Source organism: Lepidochelys kempii, chromosome 12 (assembly GCF_965140285.1).
Source record: "Lepidochelys kempii isolate rLepKem1 chromosome 12, rLepKem1.hap1, whole genome shotgun sequence".
Taxonomy (NCBI): Eukaryota; Metazoa; Chordata; order Testudines; family Cheloniidae; genus Lepidochelys; species Lepidochelys kempii.
In genome coordinates, this window is record NC_136391.1 from 43,616,967 (window position 1) to 43,641,464 (window position 24,498).

The following is a 24,498-nucleotide window of genomic DNA, read 5'->3' on the forward strand; positions in this document are numbered from 1 at the left end:
GGGCCCCATGCCACAGAAGGCTACACAAAGCTAAGTTGCTTTGGCTTAAGCTCCGCACGGCTTGGGGTTTCTGCCCTGAGTCCCAGTGAATCTAACGTCCGCCCTGCACTCTTTCTGGAAACCTGCTGGGGGGCCACGGACCCCTGGTTGAGAAACGTTGGTCTATACTTTATGTTGGTATAACTGTCGCTCCCAGATGTGGAAAATCCACACCACAAGCGATGACTTACCTATGCTGATGGGAGAAGCTCTCCCATCTGCATAGGTAGCATCTTCACTAAGCGCTAGGGGTGCTGTAAGAGTAGACAAGCCCTGAGTAGGACTATGATGAATCAGAGCCTCCCTGGAGGGAAGGCATGCCTGACACCAGATTGCCTGGGTTTATCAGGGACCTGTCGGTGATTAAGACAGGCTGCAGGAAGAGGTGCCCCATCTGAGGGGAAGAGTGGGGTCTGAGCTGAGCCCAAAGGGTGGGTGGATGAATAACTTAACAGGGGCTGAGAGCTGACTCGCTTTGTTTTTGGCCTGTGGTTTTGGACCTGCTACCCCGGAAAGTGAAGTCTGAACCTGGCCAGTGGGCTGAGCCATAAGTAGGGCCCTACCAAATTAATGGCCGTGAAAATGCATCATGGACCGTGAAATCTGGTCTTTTGTGTGCTTTTACTCTCTATTATACAGATTTCACAGGGGAGACCAGTGTTTCTCAAACAGGGGATCCTGACTCAAAAGGGAGTTGCAGAGGGGTTGGAAGGTTATTTTAGGGGGGTTACTACCCTTACTTCTGTGCTGCCTTCAGAACTGGGCGGCCAGAGAGCAGTGGCTGTTGGCCAGGTGCCCAGCTCTGAAGACAGCGCCCTGCCAGCAGCAGCGCAGAAGTAAGAGTGGCAATACCATACTTCTGCCCTGCTGCCTTCAGAGCTGGGTGGCTGGAGAGTGGTGGCTGCTGACTGAGGGCCCAGCTCTGCAGGCAGCAGCGCAGAAGTAAGGGTGGCAATACTATATCATGCCATCCTTATTTCTGTGCTGCTGATGGCGACGGTTCTGCCTTCACAGCTGAGCTTCTGGCCAGCAGCTGCCACTCTCCAGCTGCCCGGGTCTGAAGGTAGCGCCACTGCCAGCAGCAGCGCAGAAGTAAGGGTAGCAGTACCAGAACCCCCCTCCCCCCGATAACCTTGTGAAACACCCCCCCCCCCAAACTCCTTTGTGGGTCAGGATCCCTACAATTACAACACTGTGAAATCTCAGATTTAAATAGCTGAAATCATGAAATTTACAATTTAAAAAATCCAATGACTGACATTGACCAAAATGGACCATGAATTTGGTAGGGCCCTAGCCATAAGCTGCCAGAGCAGGCTGGATAGCATGTTGGGAAAGCTGAGGCAGAGTGGCTGCAGCAATGTGCCACACACAGTCTCTGTCACTTCAAGTGAGAATTGCTTCAGGTAACAGTGAAAGGTTGTTTAGACTTTCAATACATCAACAAAGTTATTGTGAACTTTTATCTACACACAGACTTTCAAAAATAGGAGCCTAAACGCATATTTAGGAGCTGAAGTGATTTTTTTCAAAATGATTTAGGAACATAAGTCCTATTGGTTTCCGGCTGAAACCTGTAATGGAAGAATATACCTTTATTGAAGCAATTAAGCATTCTTGATTTGTGGAAGTTGACTATATTGGAAGGTAGTATTGGTTGCAAATATAGTTGGCTATTTGGTTATCAAAACTATGTTTGAGTTTTTGTTGGTCTCATAAGAAGGTTAATGAGGTCCTGAACTTTGAAACTGATGAGATCACATGGACAAGGGATTGAGATCCTGAGATGTAAGTGGGGTTGGGAAGTATTTTTGTTCCTCTAGATGGCACCAGGAAAGAGTAGGACAATGGATATGATAACAGAGTAGTCCCTACAGGTCTTAATATCTAACCATCAGGACTGCTCTTGAAGGAAAGAAATTTGGGGTATGGGTGTATAATACAGGTGATCACTAATATGTACTGAAACCGAGTTAAGTTAATAAGAGAGAATTATAATCCCAAAAGATGAAATTGGGTTAAACAGAGCAGTCACAGAACATTTAGAAATGGGACTAATTATTTTGAAATAAATATAATTAAGACTATTGTAAAATAATTTTTTAAAGACGTTTGTGAAAAATATTAAAAAAACAGTTATGGGCAAAGGCTGCAAGCTAATCAAAGGGCAAACAGCCATGAGCAGAAAAGTACTGAGGGCTTGTCTGTATTGGGAAAATGCTTTGTATAACCAAGAAGACTTAGTCCAGAATGTGTCAAGAATGGTCACATTAAAATGGTGTTAGCTGGTTGTGGTTAACCCTAAGATCCCTGCTAGTCTTAACCACGGCCAGCTAATGTGTTTTTAAATGCGATTGTCCTCCACCCTAAGAGCTAAGTCAAGCTTACAAGGGTTATTTCACATGTTTTCTAATATGATGCATTTTCCCAGTGACTGTAGACATACATTTAATTAGTCTTTCTGTCTTGGAGTAAGTGATCAGACAGTGGCCAGACAATTTTTTAGAGAACAATCACTCCCCACCCTGATCATTTTGCTCCTGGGAACAGAGGTTGTCTCATCCTTGTGCCTCCTGTGTTGCTACTGTGTTTGTATGTGGTGGGCCTGGTATCCCATCACAAGCCACTTGAAAGCATGAGAGTGACATGATCAGGTTGGGCAAGGAAGATCTTAATGGCTACCTAAGTTTCTTTGTGATCCAGGAGGGTGCTAGGTATGCCAGAGAAGTGCATAAACTGGAAATAGTGAAACTTTACTCCTCTTTATCTGACCGAAGCATAATGGCAGGACAGGGGAAGGCTTGGGTATATTTCTTCCAAGAAGGAGCATCAAAAGAACAGTCAGTTCAGTTTTACCTTCTCTGGATACTTTTCCTGTTCGCCTTAGTGTTTAATTGTACCCATAAACAAATTAATCTGCAGAAATATACCTAGTTGAGTAAATGAAGTCCTATGTAGATGACAGGTAAATGACTTGCAAGGTATTATTTGCCACTTGAAATTGGTGGGTCTGCTGCTCTCTAGGAATACCCCTTTTAAAAAACTCCGTTCTGCCTTTTCTTTGTCTTTACAGGTGCTCTCAAAATGCACATTCTTAGTCTGCAGATGCACTGCTTCATATGGTGAGCTAGTTAGTCTCATAAACTAAGCATAGTCAGTCCTTGGCTGGAAGCCATCCAAGGAAACTTGGGGTACATCTACACAGCAAAAAAAACCCTCATGGCAGCGTGTTTCACAGCCCGGGTCAGCTGAATTGGGCGTGCTGCGATGATAAATACAGCTGTGTAGGCATTTGGTCTAGCCTGGGCTCTGAGACCCTCCCCTTCTCTGGGTTTTGAAGCCCGGGCTCCAGCCTGAGCCTGTACATCTACACTGCTATTTTTAACCCCATAGCGTGAGCTCTGCGAGTCTGAGTCTTGCTGCTGAGGGTCTTTTTTTGCAGCATGGACGTACCTATAGGGTTCTACTGAAAATGGTGTTGGTAATTCATTGTCAGCCTTTTCTCTGTCAGTACTGAGCTAGTGCTCCAGTATGGGAACTCTCTGGGGTTGGAGTACCAGTCTTTTAGATGAGATGTAAAATTGAGATTCTGAACGCCCTGATTGTTAAAGATTGTGGCATTTTTTCCAAGTGTCATGGTTTTGATGCAGTTGATCTAGGCAAATTCCAGATTGCATCAATTCATTTTGTGTCTGTTTTCTTTGTGGTTTTAGATAAAGTATTTTAAGGCATATCAACACTACAATTTCAAGTCGACCTGTGTTAGGTTGGCTTACATCCACTGCAGTAGTTACTCCAGTGTAGCCATGAAATTGACAAAAATCACAGCCAGCAGCTGATGTAAGTAACCTGCAGTGTCTGCACTGACACGGCATCACCCTAACTACACTGATATAAGCCCTATGCCAGCGGTTCTCAGCCAGAGACCCGGAGCCCCTTGGGTGGCTGCCAGCAGGCTTCAGGGGGTCTGGTAAGCAGGGCTAGGGTTAGACTCCCTGGGGCCAGGGAAGAAAGCCAAAGCCGCGCTATGCAGTGCTGAGGCCTGGGGCCCTGAGCTTTACCACCTGGGGCTGAAGCAGAAGCCTGAGCAACTTAACTTTGTGTGGCCCCCTGTGGCGTGGGACCTCAGGCAGTTGCCCTGCTTGCTACCCCCTAACTCTGGCCCTGGCTTTTATATGCAGAAAACAGCTGTGGCACAGGCCTCAGAAAGGAAAAGGTTGAGAACTCCCACCCTATGCCTCTTGTGGAGGTGGTGGTATGCCTGTGTAATAGGACGCTTATATTGGCAGGAGCAAGACTGTAATGTGGACACTGACATAGTTAGGTTGACATAAGCTGCCTTATTTTGACCTAACTCTGTAGCATAGCCCAAGTCTTACTTCCTGCTGTAAGTTGTTGGGTAGTGTTGCTTTGCACTGTTAAACAGCGGCTGGCTTCTTTTATGATCAGTTAATCTTGTTAAAGCATTTTGGGATCTCTGGGGTTGGAAGGCATTATATGAATGTAAGATATTTAGTACAAGAAGCTTTCTGTTTAGGAGTCTGCTGTTACATTCTTGAGAATGTTGGCAGGACTTTTTCAGGTCGCACAAGTGTCATTATTAAGTGTAAGTCCTTCCCTCTGAACGTCCGGTGAGGGTACAGGGTCTAGCACAGAGGTGACTCATTGCTAGGCATAGTAGGAGAGAAGAGGACAAATACTGCAGGAGTGGTGAACTATGGCACCAGTAGCATTGGGCAATCCACTTCCAGTGTTTGCAAAATCCACTTGCTAGTGGGGCATTGGAAACTTCCTTTGGTGAATGGTGGTGAGGAGAGGAAGGAACTAAACAATCAACTTCTGTAGACTCTAAGCTTTTTTTTAAAGCTACCATTTATGTTGGTAAAGAGCCTTCCATATGCAAAATGAATATTAATCAATGCTGTTTTTGATTCTGAAATCTGCAGACACCTCTAGTGCTTTTGCTGCAGCTTAGCTTTTGGCAAGCAGCAGATGGAAATTGATAATCTCTGGTTGGATTGGTGCTTGTCAGGACACAGGTGAAACTGACAAGAATCATGTTAGAGTGTTGTGAGAGGTAATGTGCACCAGCCTCTGTTAGTGAAAGACATACGCTTTCAAGCTTATACAGAGTTCTTCAGGTCTAGGAAAGCTACATTTGCAAGTTAGAGCGCATTAAAGCAGCCCTGGGTGTCCCAGCTCCCGATGTGTCCACACTGGGAAGGCACATAGAGCGCCTGGACTCTGCAGCTGGAAAGCTCCTGGTAATCCACCTCCACGAGAAGCATAAAGCTTGCTGCGCCCCGGCTGAAATGCCCAGGCGTCAGTGTGAACGAGGTGTTGCATTACTGTGCTGTGATTGGCCTCTGGAAATGTCCCATAATCCCCTGAAGTCAAATGGCCACTCTTTTCATTGTTTTGAAATCAGCTACAGGAATGTGGATATCCCCTTTCAAAGCACCGTTTCTGACAGCACGCATGCTTATCTGCTCTGGGAGAAAGCAAGCCATTAGTATGGAATGCTGCTGTTGAGTGTGTATGAGAGACGGGGTGGAGGAGCAGGGTCTGCTGCTGCCTAAACTTGCAATACAGCATGCTGACACGCTCTCAGCACCCCAAAGCACAGTCTCTCCCCCCACATACACACAACACATTCCCTGTCACACTCCACCCCTCCAATTTGAAAAGCATGTTGCATCCACTTGCACACTGGGATAGCTACCACAATGCACTACTCTTTGTGGCGTTGCAAGAGCTGCTAACGTGGCCACGCCAGTGCACTTTCAGCTGACAGTGTAAACACATGGCAGCATTTTCCCTGCTGCGGTCTCTGAAGGCTGGTTTAACTCCCAGCGCTTTACATCTGCAAGTGTAGCCATGCCCTCAGTGTCACAGCTATATAGAAGGTTGGTGCAGATTGTTAAGCATAAGAAGTTAACATGTTGCAAGAGATGTTAAGGGTGAAGTAGGCAGTTAACACCTCTGCAGTCATAGGACAAAGGAGGCTTAGTGGGTTACAGATTGGTGCAGGGGACCATAAATCCAGTGACTGAGTCCATGATTTTTAGTGTCTCGCAAATTTATGAATTTAAGCCCCCAAGCTCATCTTTTAAAGGAGGTGTGCAGATTTCCTTTGAGGATGAGGACTAAGAGGTCTGATATGGAGTGATTGTTTTGTGAAAAGTATTTGCCCACGGGTGATGTAGTGTTTGTTCTCTTATTATTTTTCTGTGTGAGTTCATTTGAGTGCGTAGTGATTGGTTTCCACAACATAGTTGTTGGGGCATTTAGTGCATGGGGTGAGGTACCCTGCATGGCAGTGTAATGGTGCGGGACTCACTCCTACGGCACCTCCTGCTGGTCATCCAGGGAATTAGCGTTTGCAGGCTCCGGCGAGCCCTCTGCAGGCCGGTGTCCAGCTTGCTGCTGGGCCCCTGAGTCCCTCCCTGACCCCAGTGCCCCTTTCATGCCAGGGTGCTGCCCCCTGCAGTACCTTGCATAGATCTGGGTCTCCCCTTCCTGGGCACCCCCCACCCTCTATCCCCACCTTGCCTCAGTATAGGGTTACTGCCAGTCACCATCTAGCCCCCGGTCACTGGGGCAGACTGCAGTATAATTGCCACTCATCACAGGCAAGAGGGGTTTGGACCTGCTGCCTTTGGCTGCCCTCTGCAACCCCAGTACCTATTTGGCCTTACTTTAGGCCTACAGCCATGGGGGGTTTCCAGGCTGGAGCTCCTCTGGCCTTCCCCCAGCCCTGCTCCACCTTAAGTACCCAGGTATGCTCCCCAGCAGCCAGGCCCTTCTCCCTCTAAAGGCAGAGAGTGTGTGTTCTCCCTGGCTTCTGGCCCACTGCCCTCTTATAAAGGCCAGCTGGGCCTTAATTAAGCTGGCCACAGCTGTGGTCAGCTACTGACTCAGCTTCCCCCAGCTGTTCTCACTCTTCTTCCTTGCTGCAGCCCTCTCCAGGGCTGCTTTAGCCCTTTCAGGGCCAGAGCAGGGTAACCACCCTGCTATAGCTAAGCATGTGTAGGACCATGGATTTGGAAAGGTGTGCTGTGGGGAATATTGATCGTTGTAGCAGTAGAGAGGTATCTGTAGGTTTTAAGAATCATGTTAGTTTCATCTGGTTGCTGTATAGGAAAGCACTGCAGCTAGAGCAGAGATTCCAATGTTCCCTTATTTTCCATAACCCTAATTTGTACATGTAATTACAAAATTATTAATTCAGGCTTAAACCTACCAATTTTGCAAGAACGCACATTTTATATGAAAATGTGTGTCACGCCCCATCATTCAGGTCTGATGAACACACAAATAGCCGTGCAGGTGGCTGAGGTACAATAAGTGGAAATGTCATTCCTGGCAGAAGTCATAAGGGAGAGGAGAGGGGGAAAACTGCAGGGGTATGTCAGAACAGGACTTTGATGGATAGCCTTAGTCCTCAGGCTAGTCAGGTACACTTCTTAATCACTAGGTATGATGCACTGGGTATGACAGACTACAGGGGGAATGTACACTTTTTAATCTTTCTGTGGTACTTACATGCCCCTGGCACAGGCTGGATGGCCCTTTAAGACAAGCTAGGCCCAGTTTGGCCCGTGATCTAGCAGTTACCACTCAGCCTTACCCATGATCTAGCCACACAGAGGCAGTTAGTGGTTCCAGCTGGGTTAATGGAGTTAGAGACTGGCCTCGGGTGTGGAGGATTACTTAAGTAAAGCTTAAGAGAGAGCTCAGTCTAAGGGGAGAGACTGCTGAGAAGGCAGAACTTTAGGAAGGAGAACCCACAGAAAGCAGGATAGGCTCCTGTGGGGGGACCCCTGAGATAGGGCCTGCAAAGATCAGGGAGATCCTTAAGGGAAGCTGCCAGAGTCCCTGGTAAAGGGAGGCAGCAGGGGAATCCTGCTGAAGAAGCAGCAAGATAAGAGAAGCTCTGCAGGGGCCAGGAAGCAGAGGGCTATATTGGAGCCTGGGAGGGGCAGAAGAATTATTAGTTTGGGCATTTGATTTGGATTTTCAGTTGGATCTTTTATTACCCTGGAAGGAGACTAAACTTGGTGACTTGGCCAACCCATGGAAGACCCCGTGAAAGGCAGACAACTAGTAGGGGGCACCAGAGGTGAGGACCTCTTGCAGCATTGCACCCTGACATAAGGGGGCACTATAGGTGGTGACAGGTTTCAGAGTAACAGCCCTGTTAGTCTGTATTCGCAAAAAGAAAAGGAGTACTTGTGGCACCTTAGAGACTAACCAATTTATTTGAGCATGAGCTTTCGTGAGCTACAGCTCACTTCATCAGATGCATCCTTTTCTTTTCCAAGTACTCCTTTTCTTTTTATAGGTGGTGAGTGTGGTACTTTAAAGACTGCCCTACAGTGATGGGGGTCTGTAATGTATTTTTCCTCATGACACTCCTGTGACATAGGGGAGTGCTGTTATCTCTATGGTGTAGATTTCAAGGCCAGAAGTGATCGTTGTGATCATCCAGTCTGACCTCCTGTGTAACATGGGCCAGAGAACTGCCCCACAATAATCCCTAGGGGAGATTTCTGAGAAAAACATCCAATCTTGATTTAAAAATTGTCAGTGATGGAGAATCCACCACGACCCTCGATAAATTGGTCCACTGGATAATTACTTCTAACCATTACAGATTTATGCCTTATTTCCAGTCTGAGTTTGTCTAGCTTCAACTTCCAGCCATTGGATTGTTATACCTTCTTCTGCTAGACTGAAGAGCCCATTATTAAATATTTCTTCCACATGTAGGTATTTATAGACTGTAATCAAATCACCCCTTAACCATCTCTTTGTTAAAGCTCAATAGATTGACTTCCTTGAGTCTGTCACTATAAGGCAGATTTTCTGATCCTTTATTCATTCTTGTGGCTCTTCTCTGAACCCTCTCCATTTTATCAACATCCTTGAATTGCGGGCACCAGAGCTGGACGCAGAATTCCAGCAGAGTTGCACCAGTGCTAGATACAGAGGGGAACGGAGGGAAAGAGACACTAAGTGATTTGCCTGAGGTCACACATGGGGTCTGTGGCAGGGTAGGGAATTGAACCCAGGTCTTCCCAAGCGCCCTAATCACTGGACCAAACTGACACACCAGCTAAGGCAGGTCACATAGGAAATGGGGTGAAAGAAAAAATAAGGAGTAGTAACAGTAAGATAATTACTTGAAGCTTTTTAACATCATAATGAGTAGATTTCTTGCTCCATATTTTTTTGCTATCCCGAGTCTCTCTTGCATACTGTTTCTTGCTCATTTACACAATACTGTTGTGTGGTGTTGAATTTGAAAGTCTCATTTGGACTTATTTTGTATTTCGGAAACGAGCAGAAACAGTGTCTTGCTTTATGTTCAAGAAGCACCCAAAGGTCTCAGTCAGGATCAGGGCTCAGATTTGCTATGCATTATATCTGACACACTCCTTGCCCTGACAAGTTTACAATCTAGCTTGAGACAAGATACGGTAAGTGGGTGATGGTAACAGTATGATGGAAACGGGGAGTGAGAACCAGGGTAACAGTCACGGAGAGTGGGGTGGGGGGAGAGAAAACTTTTGTAGTGGTAAACTACCCATTTTTTTCATGCCTTGTGTGTATAAAAAGATCTTCTGTACTTTCCACAGTATGCATCCAATGAAGCGAGCTGTAGCTCACGAAAGCTTATGCTCAAATAAATTGGCTAGTCTCTAAGGTGCCACAAGTACTCCTTTTCTTTTTGCGAATACAGACTAACACGGCTGTTACTCTGAAACCAGTCACAAGATTATGCAATTAGTCTAACAGTGTACAACAGAAAAGCTTGCACCATATTATTTTAACTATTTTACCTGTCATCTGCCTGTCATTGTTACACTTGAATGGCTTTGGAGAAAAGTGGGTGAAAATCAGCAGGAATTATTGGGAGCATGTCACAGGTAACATTTCTGATGCTGTTGTGTGGGCATATGGTAGCCAGTCTATCCTGTGATATCTCTTGTTGATTATATTCTCATGTTCTAGTTCTGTGTTGTCTTATAAAATTCACCTCCTATTCCTGCTTGAGTAACATGAATCTAGAAAGAGTAAAACTGCCTCTGAAGAGAAAATGAACATTGGACAGAATGAGAGCTGAACTTAGAGTAGTTCTGTAGCAAAATAACCCTCACTTAATTGTAATCCAAACTGTTACACAGGAGTTCCTAGTTGAGGAGTTCTAGAAAAATACAAAACCAAAGGAAAGTTTCAGAAGTCATAAGGAATAAATGTTTAAAGTGGCTTGTTTTTGGAGATCAGGAGGAAGGCAGTAGGAGAGAAGATGGGTGGGAAAGAGGAGATGTGTACAGAACATTTGGCTTTTCTATGGGCTTGTTTAATTTGTGCATTAAGCAAAAGATTTGTCTAAAAATGAATTTAATAGATTTACTATTAGTTAAAAGATATGGAGTTGCAGTTCAAAGACTAAGGCCTTGTCTACACTGCCACTTACAGGGCTGAAACTGTTTTCGCTTAGGGGTGTGAAAAAACACCCCCCCCCCCCCCCCGAGCGATGTAAGTTTCAGGGCTGTAAAGTGCCGGTGTAGATAGTGCTACAGCACCGGGAGCTCTTTCCTCTCACGGAGGTGGGTTTGTTACAGCGCCGGGAGCTCTTCCTCTCACGGAGGTGGGTTTGTTACAGCGCCGGGAGCTCTTTCCTCTCACGGAGGTGGGTTTGTTACAGCGCCGGGAGCTCTTTCCTCTCACGGAGGTGGGTTTGTTACAGCTCTCTCCCAGTGCTTGAGCCGCGACTACACAACCATGTTAAAGTACGTCAGCTCTGTAGACATAGTCAAAGTCTCATGGATAAATAAATAGTAGCTTTGTTTATAACTAAAGTGCCCTTCAGAATGCCCTCCTTTGGCAAATCTAGTGAGTCTGCTTTTTTGGGGCAGGAAGTTTGGAGAGTGTGATACAATCACAAATCCTGCCTGGGAAATAGTAAATGTCAGACGACATCTATTTGAAGATTGTTGTTGTATTTCATAACTGAACAAAAACTAGAAGTATCTTCATAGTCTTTAGACAGATGTTGGATAAGCTATCTAGCCATTCTTGGATTGCTAGATTTTTTTTTAACAGTAGCTTTCCTGCACACATCATAACCACAACAAACCAGAAAGTAATCTATAGATTTTGTCCATTGCCTCTTGGTGTGAGTGTTATATTTATAACAGCATAAACAAACTATACTAAAAGTGGTTAATGTTACGAAGGTTGCCTTCAAAACTTTAATTCAGCCCCCTTGTATGTGTGCATTATAGGCCTGGTCGACACTGAAAATTTACATTGGCATAGCTATGTCTGTCAGGAGTGTGAATAATCCACACCTCTGAGAGATATAGCTATGCTGACCTAACCCCTGATGTAGACAGTGATAGGTTGACAGAAAAATTAGGTAGACAGTGGTAGGTTGACCTAGCCTCTTGGGAAGGTGGATTACCTATGCAGAGGGGAGAACCACTCCTGTTGGCGTAGGTAGTGTCTACGCAGTGGTCTACAATCTTTTTACACACAAGATCACTTTTTGAATTTAAGATCAACCCAGGATCTACCCCTTCCCTGAGGCCCTGCCCTATTCACTCCATTCCCCCCTCGCTCTCCCCCACCCTCACTCACTTTCACTGCCATGGGGCAGGGGGTTGGGGTGTGGGAGGGGGCGCAGGCTCTGGGCTAGGGCTGAGGGGTTTGGAGTGTGGGAGGGGGCGCCAGGCTGAGCCTGGGACAAGGGGTTGGGGTGCAAGAGTGAAGAGTGAAAGCTCTGGGAGAGAGTTTGGGTGCAGGAGGGGGCTCGGGGCTGGGGCAGGGGATTGGGGTGCAGGAGAGGGTGAGGTGGTGTGGGTTCTGGGAGGGAGTTTGGGTTCAGGATGGGGCTCCGGGCTGGGGCAGGGGATTGGGGTGTGGGCTCTGAGAGGGAGGCGCTTACCAGAGGTGGCTCCTGGTCGGCAGTGCAGTGGGGCCGAGACAGGCTGCTTGCAGGGCCATCCCTATCCAAACACAAAGTACGCAGCTGCGTGGGGCACCAAATTTCCTGGTGCCCTGCAAAGCTGTGTGCTGCTCCAGCCCTTGCTCCGCCCCAGCCCCGCTTCTTCCCTTTTCACTCCACTCCTGCTCTGCCCCAGCCCTGTCCCCACACCACCCCTTCCCCAAAGCCCCTGCCCTGCTCTGCCCCAGCCCCGACCCCACTCTCCTGAGGACTGCAGCAGGGCTGGGCCTGCGCTCACTGGTGGTGGGAAGTGCAGCTACCCAGCCCCAGCCATGCCACTGGTGAGTGCTGGGGGGCGGTTCCCCCCTGCCCCTGAGCCAGACCGCCCCGCAGGGGAGCTGCGTAGGGCCCCAGAGTAGCTAGGGACAGCCCTGGCTGCTTGTCTGCCCAGGCCCCATGCCACCCCCGGAAGCGGCTGGCTGCTGGCACGTCTCTGCACCTCCTGGGGGGAAGGGGGGGCAGCGGGTCTCCATGTACTGCCTGCAAGCACCGCCCCTGCAGCTCCCATTGGCCAGTGAGCTGTGGGGGCGGTGCTGGGGGCGGGGGTAGCGCATGGAGCAGCCTCCACCTCTTCCCCAGGGGCTGCAGATGCGTGCCAGCAGCCAGCCGCTTCTGGGAGTAATGTGGGGCCAGGGCAGGCACGCAGCCTGCCTCAGCCCCACTGCGCCATCATACTTTTAGCGGCCAGAGATCGCAATGGACTGACAGATGCTCCAGGATCAACCAGTTGATCATGATGGTCTGGCTGGTGACCACTGGTCTACAGTGAAGCGCTATGGTGGTGCAGCAGCAGTGCCATTGTAGCATTTGTAGACATACCCTTAGACTTCTGTTTTTCCCACAGAACCCTGCCTTACTTGATGCATAGAAAGTACTGCGCTCAGAGAATGAATCGGGGTTGTGTAATGAAGGAGGGTGTTCTGTGTAGGTCACCTGTCTCACTTGCTGTAGTAGTTGAAAGATGTAGAGAGGATGAAGCAAGGGACTGCAGGAAGAGAGAGGATGGTTTTATGTTTAAAGCAGTTGAAATACCACCCAGGAGAACTGGGTTCTATCCCTTGCTCTGGTATAGACATGCTATGTGATACTGGGCATGTTGCTGAAAGCAGCGTTTTGACAGGTATCCAGATGTTCCTCATCTTCTGGGTGCCTAGCTTGAGTCATCTGGGCTCTGATGTTCCGAGTACTCACAACTGGTCCCTGGAGCAGTGATTTTCTAATCGTGGGTCTCGACCCCGAACTGGGTCGTGTTGGCTCTGGTCAGCACTGCTGACCAGGCCATTAAAAGTTCCGTCGGCGGTGCTGCCCGGCTAAGGCAGGCTAGTCCCTATCTTTTCCGACATTGCGCTGTGCCTTGGAAGCGGCCAGCAGCGGGTCTGGCTCCTAGGCAGGGGGGCCATGGGGCTCCCCCGAGCACCGACTCCGCTGTGTGGGGCGGTGCCTGAGGGCGAGAACTTGTGCATCTCTGCCTAGGTGCCAGACCCTCCATAATCCATAGCCATAGGGCAAGGAGGAAAACCCTTTTCCATATTGAAAGCTGTGAAGTTTCTTTTTGTTGTGGAGGTTTTACACATGCATTTTTTTTTTCCTCCCCTTTCCCAGAGGATGCCAGCCCCCATCAGACTGCGGGAGCTGATTCGGACCATCCGGACAGCACGAACCCAAGCAGAAGAGCGTGAAATGATTCAGAAAGAATGTGCTGCCATCCGGTCATCCTTCAGAGAAGAGGATAATACATACCGCTGCCGGAACGTGGCAAAACTACTGTACATGCACATGTTGGGCTATCCTGCGCATTTTGGACAGGTAGGGTTGGCTGGAATTTAGCTCCAATTCCTGTTGTCTTCTGTTAAAGATGATTTAGTAGCTTTTGGAGTCTGTCTTGGTTTGTTTTCTTCTGAATCTGGGCAAGTTTGTTCTGCCCATGTTCATGGTATACATTCTAATTGGAATCTGTCCACCTTTAGTCAAGGCTTGTATAAAAATGTCCTGAATTTAATGAAAATGTCCAGCCTGCAGTACTGTCTGGTAACTGGGTATGGTGATTGCTGTGCAATAGTTGTTCTCAAACTGTATTAAGGAAACATAGGAATTTCCAGACTGGATCAGACCAGTAGTCCGTCTAGCACAATATTTTCTCTGATGGTGGCAAGTACCAGTGGAAGGGATATGAAACCCCATAATCAACAAATAGGCACTCATCTGCTTATATAGGTAGTTTCATCATAACCCCAGGCAGGTAGTAGGTGGTTTGTGCCCTGAAACAGAAATACTGTTACACTTTTATTCTAGCTAGTATGACTGAGAGAATATTTTATTTACCACATACATGTCTAATTCATTTTTTAATTACCCTAAGGCCTTGGCTTCTGTCTAGTGGCAGTGAGTTCCACTGGTTAACTATGGGCTGGATGGGGGTGTGGTGTGTGAGAGAGAATGGAAGGGGGGAAGTTCTTGTTCATAGAATATCAGGGTTGGAAGGGACATCAGGAGGTCATCTAGTCCAACCCCCTGCTCAAAGCAGGACCCATCCCCAACTAAATCATCCCAGCCAGGGCTTTGTCAAGCCTGACCTTAAAATTATTTAAGGAAGGAGATTCCGCCACCTCCCTAGGTAACACATTCCAGTGTTTCACCACCCTCCTAGTGAAAAAGTTTTTCCTAATATCCAATCTAAACCTCCCCCACTGCAACTTGAGACCATTACTCTTTGTTCTGTCATCAGCTACCACTGAGAACAGTCTAGAGCCATCCTCTTTGGAACCCCTTTTCAGGGAGTTGAAAGCAGCTATCAAATCCGCCCTCATTCTTCTCTTCCGCAGACTAAACAATCCCAGTTCCCTCAGCCTCTCCTCATAAGTCATGTGTTCCAGTCCCCTAATCATTTTTGTTGCCCTCTGCTGGACGTTTTCCAATTTTTCCACATCCTTCTTGTAGTGTGGGGCCCAAAACTGGACACAGTACTCCAGATGAGGCACCACCAATGTCGAATAGAGGGGGATGATCACGTCCCTCTATCTGTTGGCAATGCCCCTACCTATACATCCCAAAATGCCATTGGTCTTCCTGGCAACAAGGGCACACTGTTGACTCATATCCAGCTTCTCGTCCACTGTCCCCACTAGGTCCTTTTCTGCAGAACTGCTGCTGAGCCATTCAGTCCCTAGTCTGTAATGGTGCATGGGATTCTTCCGTCCTAAGTGCAGGACTCTGCACTTGTCCTTGTTGAACCTCATCAGATTTCTTTTGGCCCAATCCTCTAATTTGTCGAAGGCCCTCTGTATCCTATCCCTCCCCTCCAGCGTATCTACCTCTCCTCCCAGTTTAGTGTCATCTGCAAACTTGCTGAGGGTGCAATCCACACCATCCTCCAGGTCATTTATGGAAATATTGAACAAAACCGGCCCCAGGACCGACCCTTGGGGCACTCCACTTGATACCGGCTGCCAACTAGACATGGAGCCATTGATCACTACCCGTTGAGCCCGACAATCTAGCCAACTTTCTATCCACCTTATAGTCCATTCATCCAGCCCATACTTCTTTAATTTGCTGGCAAGAATACTGTGGGAGACCGTGTCAAAAGCTTTGCTAAAGTCAAGGAACAACACGTCCACCGCTTTCCCCTCATCCACAGAGCCAGTTATCTTGTCATAGAAGGCAATTAGATTAGTCAGGCATGACTTGCCCTTGGTGAATCCACGCTGCCTGTTCCTGATCACTTTCCTTTCCTCTATGTGCTTCAGAATTGATTCCTTGAGGACCTGCTCCATGATTTTTCCAGGGACTGAGGTGATGCTGGCTGGCCTGTAGTTCTCAGGATCCTCCTTCCCTTTTTTAAAGATGGGCACTATATTAGCCTTTTTCCAGTTGTCCGGGACTTCCCCCGATCGCCATGAGTTTTCAAAGATAAAGGCCAATGGCTCTGCAATCACATCCACCAACTCCTTTAGTATTCTCGGATGTAGCGCATCCGGCCCCATGGACTTGTGCTTCTCCAGCTTTTCTAAATAGTCCCGAACCACTTCTTTCTACAGAACACTTCTGGTTGGAGCTGTTGCTTAATCATTGTGACACAATCATGTTGCTATAAAGCTTCTTGTTGATTGTAGCTCAGCCTAGGCCTCTGATGCTTGCAGAGACTTTCCTGACATAACTACATTTCAAAAACCCAGGCATATTGGTGGAACTCTTGAGGCTGCTTCATGTCTCTGGTGTGAACTCATCCTTGATCAAATTTGCAGACGCCCCATGTGGCTGGTGTAGTAAATGCATTCAAGCAGAACCAAATTCCAGAGTGCCCTGATGTTGTTAGACAGGTTGGAGGCTGCAGAAGTGAGCTCAAAGTGTTCTACTACACATAAAATTATCCATCCTGTAACTGGGTCGTTCATTTCCTCTCGCAAGATAGAGGGCTGTATCAAGCAGTTGCAGCCATTCTATCAGAACAAGTTTATTTACATCTTGTCCCATTCATACCCTCTTAATATTGATACTGCATGTAACCAAGCACTTTGGTTAAACTGTGAAATTCATTGCCACAGGAAGTCATTCAGGCTGAGAACTTAACAAAATTCAAAAAGGGGTTGGATAGCTGTATAGATATCAAGAAAATCCAAAGTCTATAATTTAATGAGAAATTTTGAAAGGGATATTAACTTTATTGGGCTCAATGCAGCAGTAACTAGATGACATTCTCTGGCCTGTAATATGCAAAAAGTCAGACTAAATGATCTTATGGTCCATCTGATGTTAAAACCTATTAACCTTGTGCTTCAGGACTTAAGCCAATTTCTAACTACAGCATAAGAGACCAGGATAGGATCTATGTAGGAGGAAGCAAAGGTGCCAACTTTGTAATGTGTCGGGGGGTGCTCAACCTCCTGCTCGGCCCCAAACTCTGTCCCCACTCCAGCCCTTTCCTCAAGGACCCACCTTGGGCCCACTTCTTCCTGCCCCATTCCACCCCCTCCCCCAAACATGCCCCGCCCTCGCTCCTCTCCCTCCCCCTCAGTGCCTCCTGAACGCCACGGAACAGCTGATACGCTGCAGGTTGGATGTGCTAGGAGGGAGGGGGAGATGCTGATCAGCAGGGCCAGGGGCGGGAAGAACTGATCGGGGGCCTGCAGCACCCACCTTTTTTTTTCCCTGTGGGTGCTCCAGCTCTGGTGCACCCATGGAGTTGGCGCCTGCGGGGGGAAGGTTACTGCCTATTGTGGAGTTCTTGCACCTTTCTCTGAAGCACATGGTTCTGGTCACGATCTGACAGAGGATAATGGATTAAATGAATCTTGGGTCTGATCCAGTGTGGCAATTCTTATGTCCCTGTGGTTGCTATAGGAAAAGGGTGGGGCCAGTAAGCTGGGAGGGGAGATTTCCACAGGAGGCTCTCAGGGTCAGTAGTAGGCAAAGCTTTGACCACTCTGCTCTTTAGAAAACTGGGAGTTACATTGCAAAGTGCTGGCTCTATGAAGGAGGTGTTCTCCACTCTTTGGCCTGCGGATGGCAAGTGAAGGGTGCTCCTGCTTTGTGTCAGGATTAGGGAACTGCTTAAAAAATGTACTGCCCAACAGTGGAATCCTCTCGTTGATAGGAGTTCAAGACTTTAGCCCCCCAGGGTAGGAAGTTATCAGCAGAGAGAAAAGTCCTACAAGGAGTGGTCTTGTGAAGGCCTGGGTTTGACTTGGACTGCAGTTCCCCTCTTGCTCAGTCCCCAGATGTGATCACATTCCTGGCATCATCAGCTTGAGGTTTGGGGGACTTGGAGCTGGAGGGGGGTAGCCAAAAATTAGAGACTAACGTGGAAAAGGTGCCGGAAAAGGTGCAAGAGAAGGTGAAGGGCAGAACTGCTTCCTTCCAAGCCTACCGACATGTCTTGCTTTGCTGACATATCAATTAGAAAAGAAAAGCAGAATCTTTATTGTCTTTCCTCTAAATGAAATGGATATGCTGGTATCAGGGTTTCTTCCATTCACTAGACCTGGTGAGAGCTTCAGCCTGATCATGTTACTGAATAGAGCTTTGCATAAAGCCAGTTTGTGTTTACATGACACTGGCGCTCACCAGCTATTTGTCAGGGTGAATTTTAGCAATCTGATATATTCTCTCTCCCCCCCCCCCCCCACACACCTCTTTTATGATCACTTAATTGTTCCTTTAGAGCTGGTTCCCAAATAGGGAGACTTGAGCTGTTTTTCTCCCCCAGCTCCTCCTTCGAGTCCCCCCCCCCCCATCTCTCTCTCTCCATAATATAATTAAATTTAATATCCCTGTGGCAGGAAAAACCCCACAGCGGCCCAACACTGTAGCATTTAATTGCAGAAAGGGGAACTACGTAAAAATGAAGAAGTTAGTTAAACACAAATTAAAAGTACAGCACCAAAAGTGAAATCTCTGCAAGCTGCGTGGAAACTTTTTAAAGACACCATAATAGAGACTCAACTTAAAAAACAGAGAGAGAACCAAAAAAGAGCCATTGTGGCTAAACAACAAAGTAAAAGAAGCAGTGAGAGGCAAAAAGGCAACCTTTAAAAAGTGGAAGTTAAATCTTAGTGAGGAAAATAGAAAGGAGCATAAACTCTGGCAAATGAAATGTAAAAACACAATTAGGAAGGCCAAAAAAGAATTTGAGGAACAGTTAGCTTAAGACTCTAAGTAATAGCATTTTTTTTTTTAAGTACATCAGAAGGAGGCCACTGGATGATTGAGATGCTAAAGGAGCACTGAAGGACGATAAGGCCATTGTGGAGAAACTAAATGGATTCTTTGCATCGGTCTTCATGGCTGAGGATGTGAGGGAGATTCCCAAACCTGAGCCATTCTTTTTAGGTGACAGATCTGAGGAACTGTCCCAGATTGAGGTGTCATTAGAGGAGGGTTTGGAACAAATTGATAAATGAGACAGCAATAAGTCACCAGGACCAGATGGGATTCACCCAAGAGTTCTGAAGGAGCTCAAGTGTGAAACTGCAGAACTACTAACTGTAGTCTGTAACCTATCATTTAAATCAGGCCACTTTACCAGATGACTGGAGGATAGCTAATGTGATGCCAATTTTTAAAAAGGGCTCCAGAGGTGATCCTGGCAATTACAGGCAAGTAAGCCTGACTTCAGGACCGGGCAAACTGTCTGAAACGGTAATAAAGAACAATATTGTCAGACATATCAATGAACGTAATTTGTTGGGGGGAAGAGTCAACATGGTTTTAGTAAAGGGATATTATGCCTCACCAATCTACTAGAATTCTTTGAGGGGGTCAACAAGTATGTGGACCAAGGGGATCCAGTGGGTACAGTATACTTAGATTTTCAGAAAGCCTTTGACAAGGTTGCTCACCAAAGGCTCTTACGCAAAGTAAGCTACCACAGGATAAGAGGGAAGGTGGCTCTCATGGATTGGTAACTGGTTAAAAGATAGGAAACAAAGGGTAGGTAAAAATGGTCAGTTTTCAGAATGGAGAGAGGTAAATAGTGGTGTCCCCCAGGGATCTGTTCTGGGACCAGTCCTATTCAGTATATTCATAAATGATCTAGAAAAAGGGGTAAACAGTGAGGTGGCAAAATTTGCAGATGATACAGAATTACTACAGATAGTTAAGACCCAGGCAGACTGCGAAGAACTACAAAAGGATCTCAAAACTGGGTGACTGGGCAACAAAATGGCAGATTAAATTTAATGTTGATAAATGCAAAGTAATGCACATTGAAAAGCATAACTATACATATAAAATGATGGGGTCTAAATTGGCTGTTAAGGAAAAGATCAAGAGTCAAGAAAAAGATCTTGGAGTCAACCCAGATCAGCTGCATTGTGGATCGTTCTCTGAAAACATCCACTCGATGTGCAGCGGCAGTCGAAAAAGCGAACAAAATGCTGGGAATAATTAAGAAAGGGATAGGTAATAGGACAGAAAATATGTTGTCTCTATATAAATCCATGGTACGCCCACATCTTGAATACTATGTGCAGATGTGGTCGCCCCATCTCAAAAAAGATATATTGGAATTGGAAAAGGTTCAGAAAAAGGCAACAAAAATTATTAGGGGTATGGAGCTCTGCCATATGAGGAGAAATTAATAAGACTGGGACTTTTCAGCTTGAAAAAGAGATGACTAAGGGGAGATATGATTGATGTCTATAAAATCATGACTGGTGTAGAGAAAGTAGATAAGGAAGTGTCATTTACTACTACTCATAACACAAGAACTAGGGGTCACCAAATGAAATTAATAGGCAGCAGATTTAAAACAAATAAAAGGAAGTATTTCTTCACACAACACACAGTCAACCTGTGGAACTCCTTGCCCAGAGGATGTTGTGAAGGCCAAGACCATAACAGGGTTCAAAAAAGAATTAGATAAATTAATGGAGGATAAGTCCATCAATGGCTATTAGCCAGGATGGTCAGGAATGGTGTCCCTAGCCTCTGTTTTCCAGAAGCTGGGAATGAGCGACAGGGGATGGATCACTTGATGATGACCTGTTGTGTTCATTCTCTCTGGGGCACCTGGCACTGGCCACTGTCAGAGGACAGGATATTGGGCTGGATGGACCTTTGGTCTCACCCAGTAGGGCCACTCTTATATTCTTATTGTTCGTTCTCAAACTGATTCATGTCTCTTGGAACTCTGCAGCATTTTTCCTGAAGGGTTGCACAAGAAAGCATTTTGAGAACTTTGCAGATTGGGAAGTTGGGAGAGAAGAGTCCATGGAGGGATCGTTCTTTTGCAAAGGATCAGCAGAATGAGAGAACTGGAGATCCAGTGCCCTGCATCTTATTTTTGGATGGCCTCGTCCAAACTCACATGTTCAGTTACTTTTGTTCACTTTTGGTAGAGGCTCCCAGTTCTCTCCTCTCTGTTCAGTCTTGCATCTCTGGACTGTTTTCTCATCGTGGATTTTCCATCAGCTCCATCTCAGTGATGCAAATTGAGCTAATTTCTGCCCTCAAACGTTTCCTTCTAAATCATTGGTTTCAGAGGAACAGCCGTGTTAGTCTGTATTCGCAAAAAGAAAAGGAGTACTTGTGGCACCTTAGAGACTAACCAATTTATTTGAGCATGAGCGAAAGCTCATGCTCAAATAAATTGGTTAGTCTCTAAGGTGCCACAAGTACTCCTTTCCTTCTAAATCATTGTAAATTCCACGGTCCCCTGTTCAAGAGCATGTCATCATATTTATTGTCTTCCACACATCCATGTTTCCATGGTCAGAAACTGTGATGGGGATTCCCAGGCCTAGTGGTCGGAGCTGGAACAGTCAGGCCTAGTGTTTGGAGCTGGAATCTGGAGTCCAGGGTGGAGTTGAAGCAAGGCTGGAGCAGGCTAAGGCTTGAGGAGCCTGATACTATTCTTAGGCAGCAGCAAGTTCCAAGCCTTGAAGTGATGCTGAGCAGACTGAACTGCTGTTCCTCCTATGAGGTTTATGTACATAGTCTGGGAGTCACAAGACCAGTTCCTGACTTGTGAATTGGCTGGAGCCTAGCATGGGAGTGACTCGTCACCTTACATTAACCCCTCCTTGACGCACTTCCCCAATGTCTTTTGACCTGGCGTGCTGGGGTGCAATTGATGGAATTCACAAAGGAGGATGGGTGTATATATGTTACTAGCTGGTACCTGAACAGTCAGCTGGTCTATAACCTTCCCAGTCCATGAGGTACATCAGTTGTTCTTCTGAGGAGCTCAGAGTCCAAGGTCTGTCTTACCACATATTCTTCCTACACCCAAACCAAGATGGGGCATGGACATGCTTTTGTCCAACTAGGAAAGGAGTTGTCCAAATATTTCTATAAAACAAGGAAACATGGAATATTGGATGCATCTTCATGGTATGGGGTAGTTGCAGCTTGAAGGCCTCTGAGTTAATCTGTTGAATGATCTGGAATGGGCCAAAATAACAGTGATCTAGTTTCCTTGAGGGTCGGAAGATGTCCAACTGCTGAGTTGAGAGCCATACTCTGTCTTCAACTGCCATGGGAGTAGTCCCATCAATGAAAGTCGGCATATTTTCATAGTTCTCCTTAGCCAAGTTTAAGTGTGATTTTAATGCTTCTTGAATGCAGTGGAGGTGTTGAACCAAATTGGAGGCTGCAGGGACATGGAAGGCTAGTGGTACAGATGGATGAAATAGGGAGCAGATTCCATAATTGGAATAGAACGGGTTTTGGCGGGTTGATTTGTGATCAGAATTATTGTAAGTGAACTTGGTGAACATCAGGAACTGGAACCGGCCATTTTGATGGTAGCTAATGAAGCAGCAAAGATATTGTTCTAGAATTTGGTTTACCTGTTCTGTTTGTCCATTTGTCTTGGGGTAGTAGGCAGAGGAAATGCATGGGGTAATTTCCAGGTGTTTGAACAATTCTCTTCAAAAGTGGGAGATAAACTGTGGCCAATGATTGTATGTAATGTCAGTTGGTAACCCGTGGAACTTGAAGATGTGGTAAAAAATAAGTGAGCATCACTTTAGCAGTGGGGATCTTTTGACAAGGCACAAAGTGCGCCCTTTTGGTGAGGAGGTCAGTGGCTATCAGTATAGCTGGGCAGGCCTGAGAAGTGGGGATGTTGGTGATAAAGTCCATCAAGATAGAGGCCCAGGGTTGGGATGGGGTTGGAAGCAGGATCAGGAGGTTTGGCATGGGGGATCTTCATCTGGCCACACACCTCCCAGGAAGCTGTGTAAGGTTTGATGGAGGAAAATAGTTTTGACCACCAAAAGTAGCAGATCAGCTTTGCTGTCTTCCAGTACCCAAAGTGACTTGCCAGAGGGGAATTGTGGCCTAGCTGGAGTACAGCTAGATGGGGTAGTCTATTGGGGACAAAAAGGCAATCCTTCAACCAGAGTTCCTCATTTTTGACCAAGAAGTTTGGATCAGAATTGACTGACATCCATGTCACTGCAAGCGGATCATTGGGCAGTGTGGACTTCACAAGAGCCAAAAGATTGGTATGTCCTGCATATTTATAAAATGGCAGGGCTTCAATACAGTGGCAGGTTCGGAAGGGTTATCTCCCTTATCTAGGTACTTGCCTTTGTGGGATAATGCATCAGGTTTGCCATTTTTGGGAACTGGGCTGGTTGGCCAGGGTGAAGTTAAATCTAGAGAAGAAGAGGGATCAACATATCTGACATTGGTTGAAGGTTGTGGGCTTTTGGAAATGTTCCAGGTTTTTATGGTCTGTGAACACCTGGACTGGAAAACGTGCACCTTCTAGGTTGTGGCATGACTCCTGAAATGCAGCCTTGATGGCAAATAATTCCTAATCGTAGATTTCATAATTTTGTTTCTTAGGCGTCAGCTTCCTAGAATACAAAGAACAATGGAGGAGGTCCTTCAAGGGCCCATGATGCTGAGACAATACAGTCCCGATCATGTAACTGGAGGCATCTGTCTCAATGACAAAGGCTTTAGATGGATCCAGGTGTACTAGGATGGGGGCAGAAGTAAACATTTTCTTCAGCTGATCAAAACACATTTGGGCTTCTGGAGTCCAGCTGAAAGCAGAGTTCTTCCATAGCAGCTGAGTCATTGGAAATACCAATTGTGAGATAACTTGGATGAGTCATCTAGGGAAGCTGGCAAGCACTAAGAAGCACTGAACATTGCAGATGTTCTTGGGGTTTTCCCAACTCAAAACTGCAGAGATCTTTTTGGCATCCAGACTTATTTTGATGGGAGAGATGCAATGTTCCTTCTAATTTTTTTCCATCTATGTGTGGAATAAATTTAGTTATGTGCACTGAGGTAATGTGCGGGTGTGTGCCATCAGTAGAAACAAAAAACCTAGTTATAATATATATTTTTAAAAAGTTACCATAGGGATAACTATTCTAGCCAGGAGAGGTTAGGCATTTTAGAACTCACTACTCAAAGAATTAAATTTTAGTGTAAGACAGAAATAAAAATTATGACATGCATTGACCAGTCAAAAACCTAAAATAACACACTTTGAAAGAATAAAATTACAAGGAATAAATGTGCATTGCAGGAAGTACCAAGAAGTAACCACAACAACACAAGTATGTGTTGGGAGGTGAGTGTGAAAGACTCTGTGTGTGTGTGTGTGAGAGAGAGAGAGAGAGAGAACACAGTGTGTGCTGGCTGCTGGGGTGCACTGCCTCTTTAAGGCACTCACTGAAAGCTCTCCTGCTCCTGAACCCTGTCTCCCCTCTCCCCCCCCCGCTCCGCAGAAATGCGGGAAGTCTGAGACCATGGGCTGTTGCTTTAAGGCACGCACTCACTCACCACCCGGAAGGCTCGTTCCGATCACAGGTTTCAGAGTAACAGCCGTGTTAGTCTGTATTCGCAAAAAGAAAAGGAGTACTTGTGGCACCTTAGAGACTAACCAATTTATTTGAGCATAAGCTTTCGTGAGCTACCGATGAAGTGAGCTGTAGCTCACGAAAGCTTATGCTCAAATAAATTGGTTAGTCTCTAAG

At 46.4% G+C, this 24,498-nt stretch overlaps 1 protein-coding gene across 5 annotated transcripts in view; it reads left to right on the forward strand.

Moving 5' to 3' along the window:
* The window catches only part of AP1G1 (adaptor related protein complex 1 subunit gamma 1), a 107,194-nt gene that overhangs the window by 16,023 nt on the left and 66,673 nt on the right, over positions 1–24,498 (forward strand). For 4 of the 5 annotated variants that reach the window (XM_078848153.1, XM_073308379.2, XM_073308380.2 and 1 more), the window contains exon 2: positions 13,658–13,861. In XM_078848153.1, coding sequence (XP_078704279.1) covers positions 13,661–13,861 — 201 coding nt within the window. In that variant the 5' untranslated portion in view covers positions 13,658–13,660. Of the gene's footprint in view, positions 1–13,657; positions 13,862–23,350; positions 24,093–24,498 lie in introns of those variants that run through there. The other variant, XM_073308381.2, reaches the window with a different exon arrangement.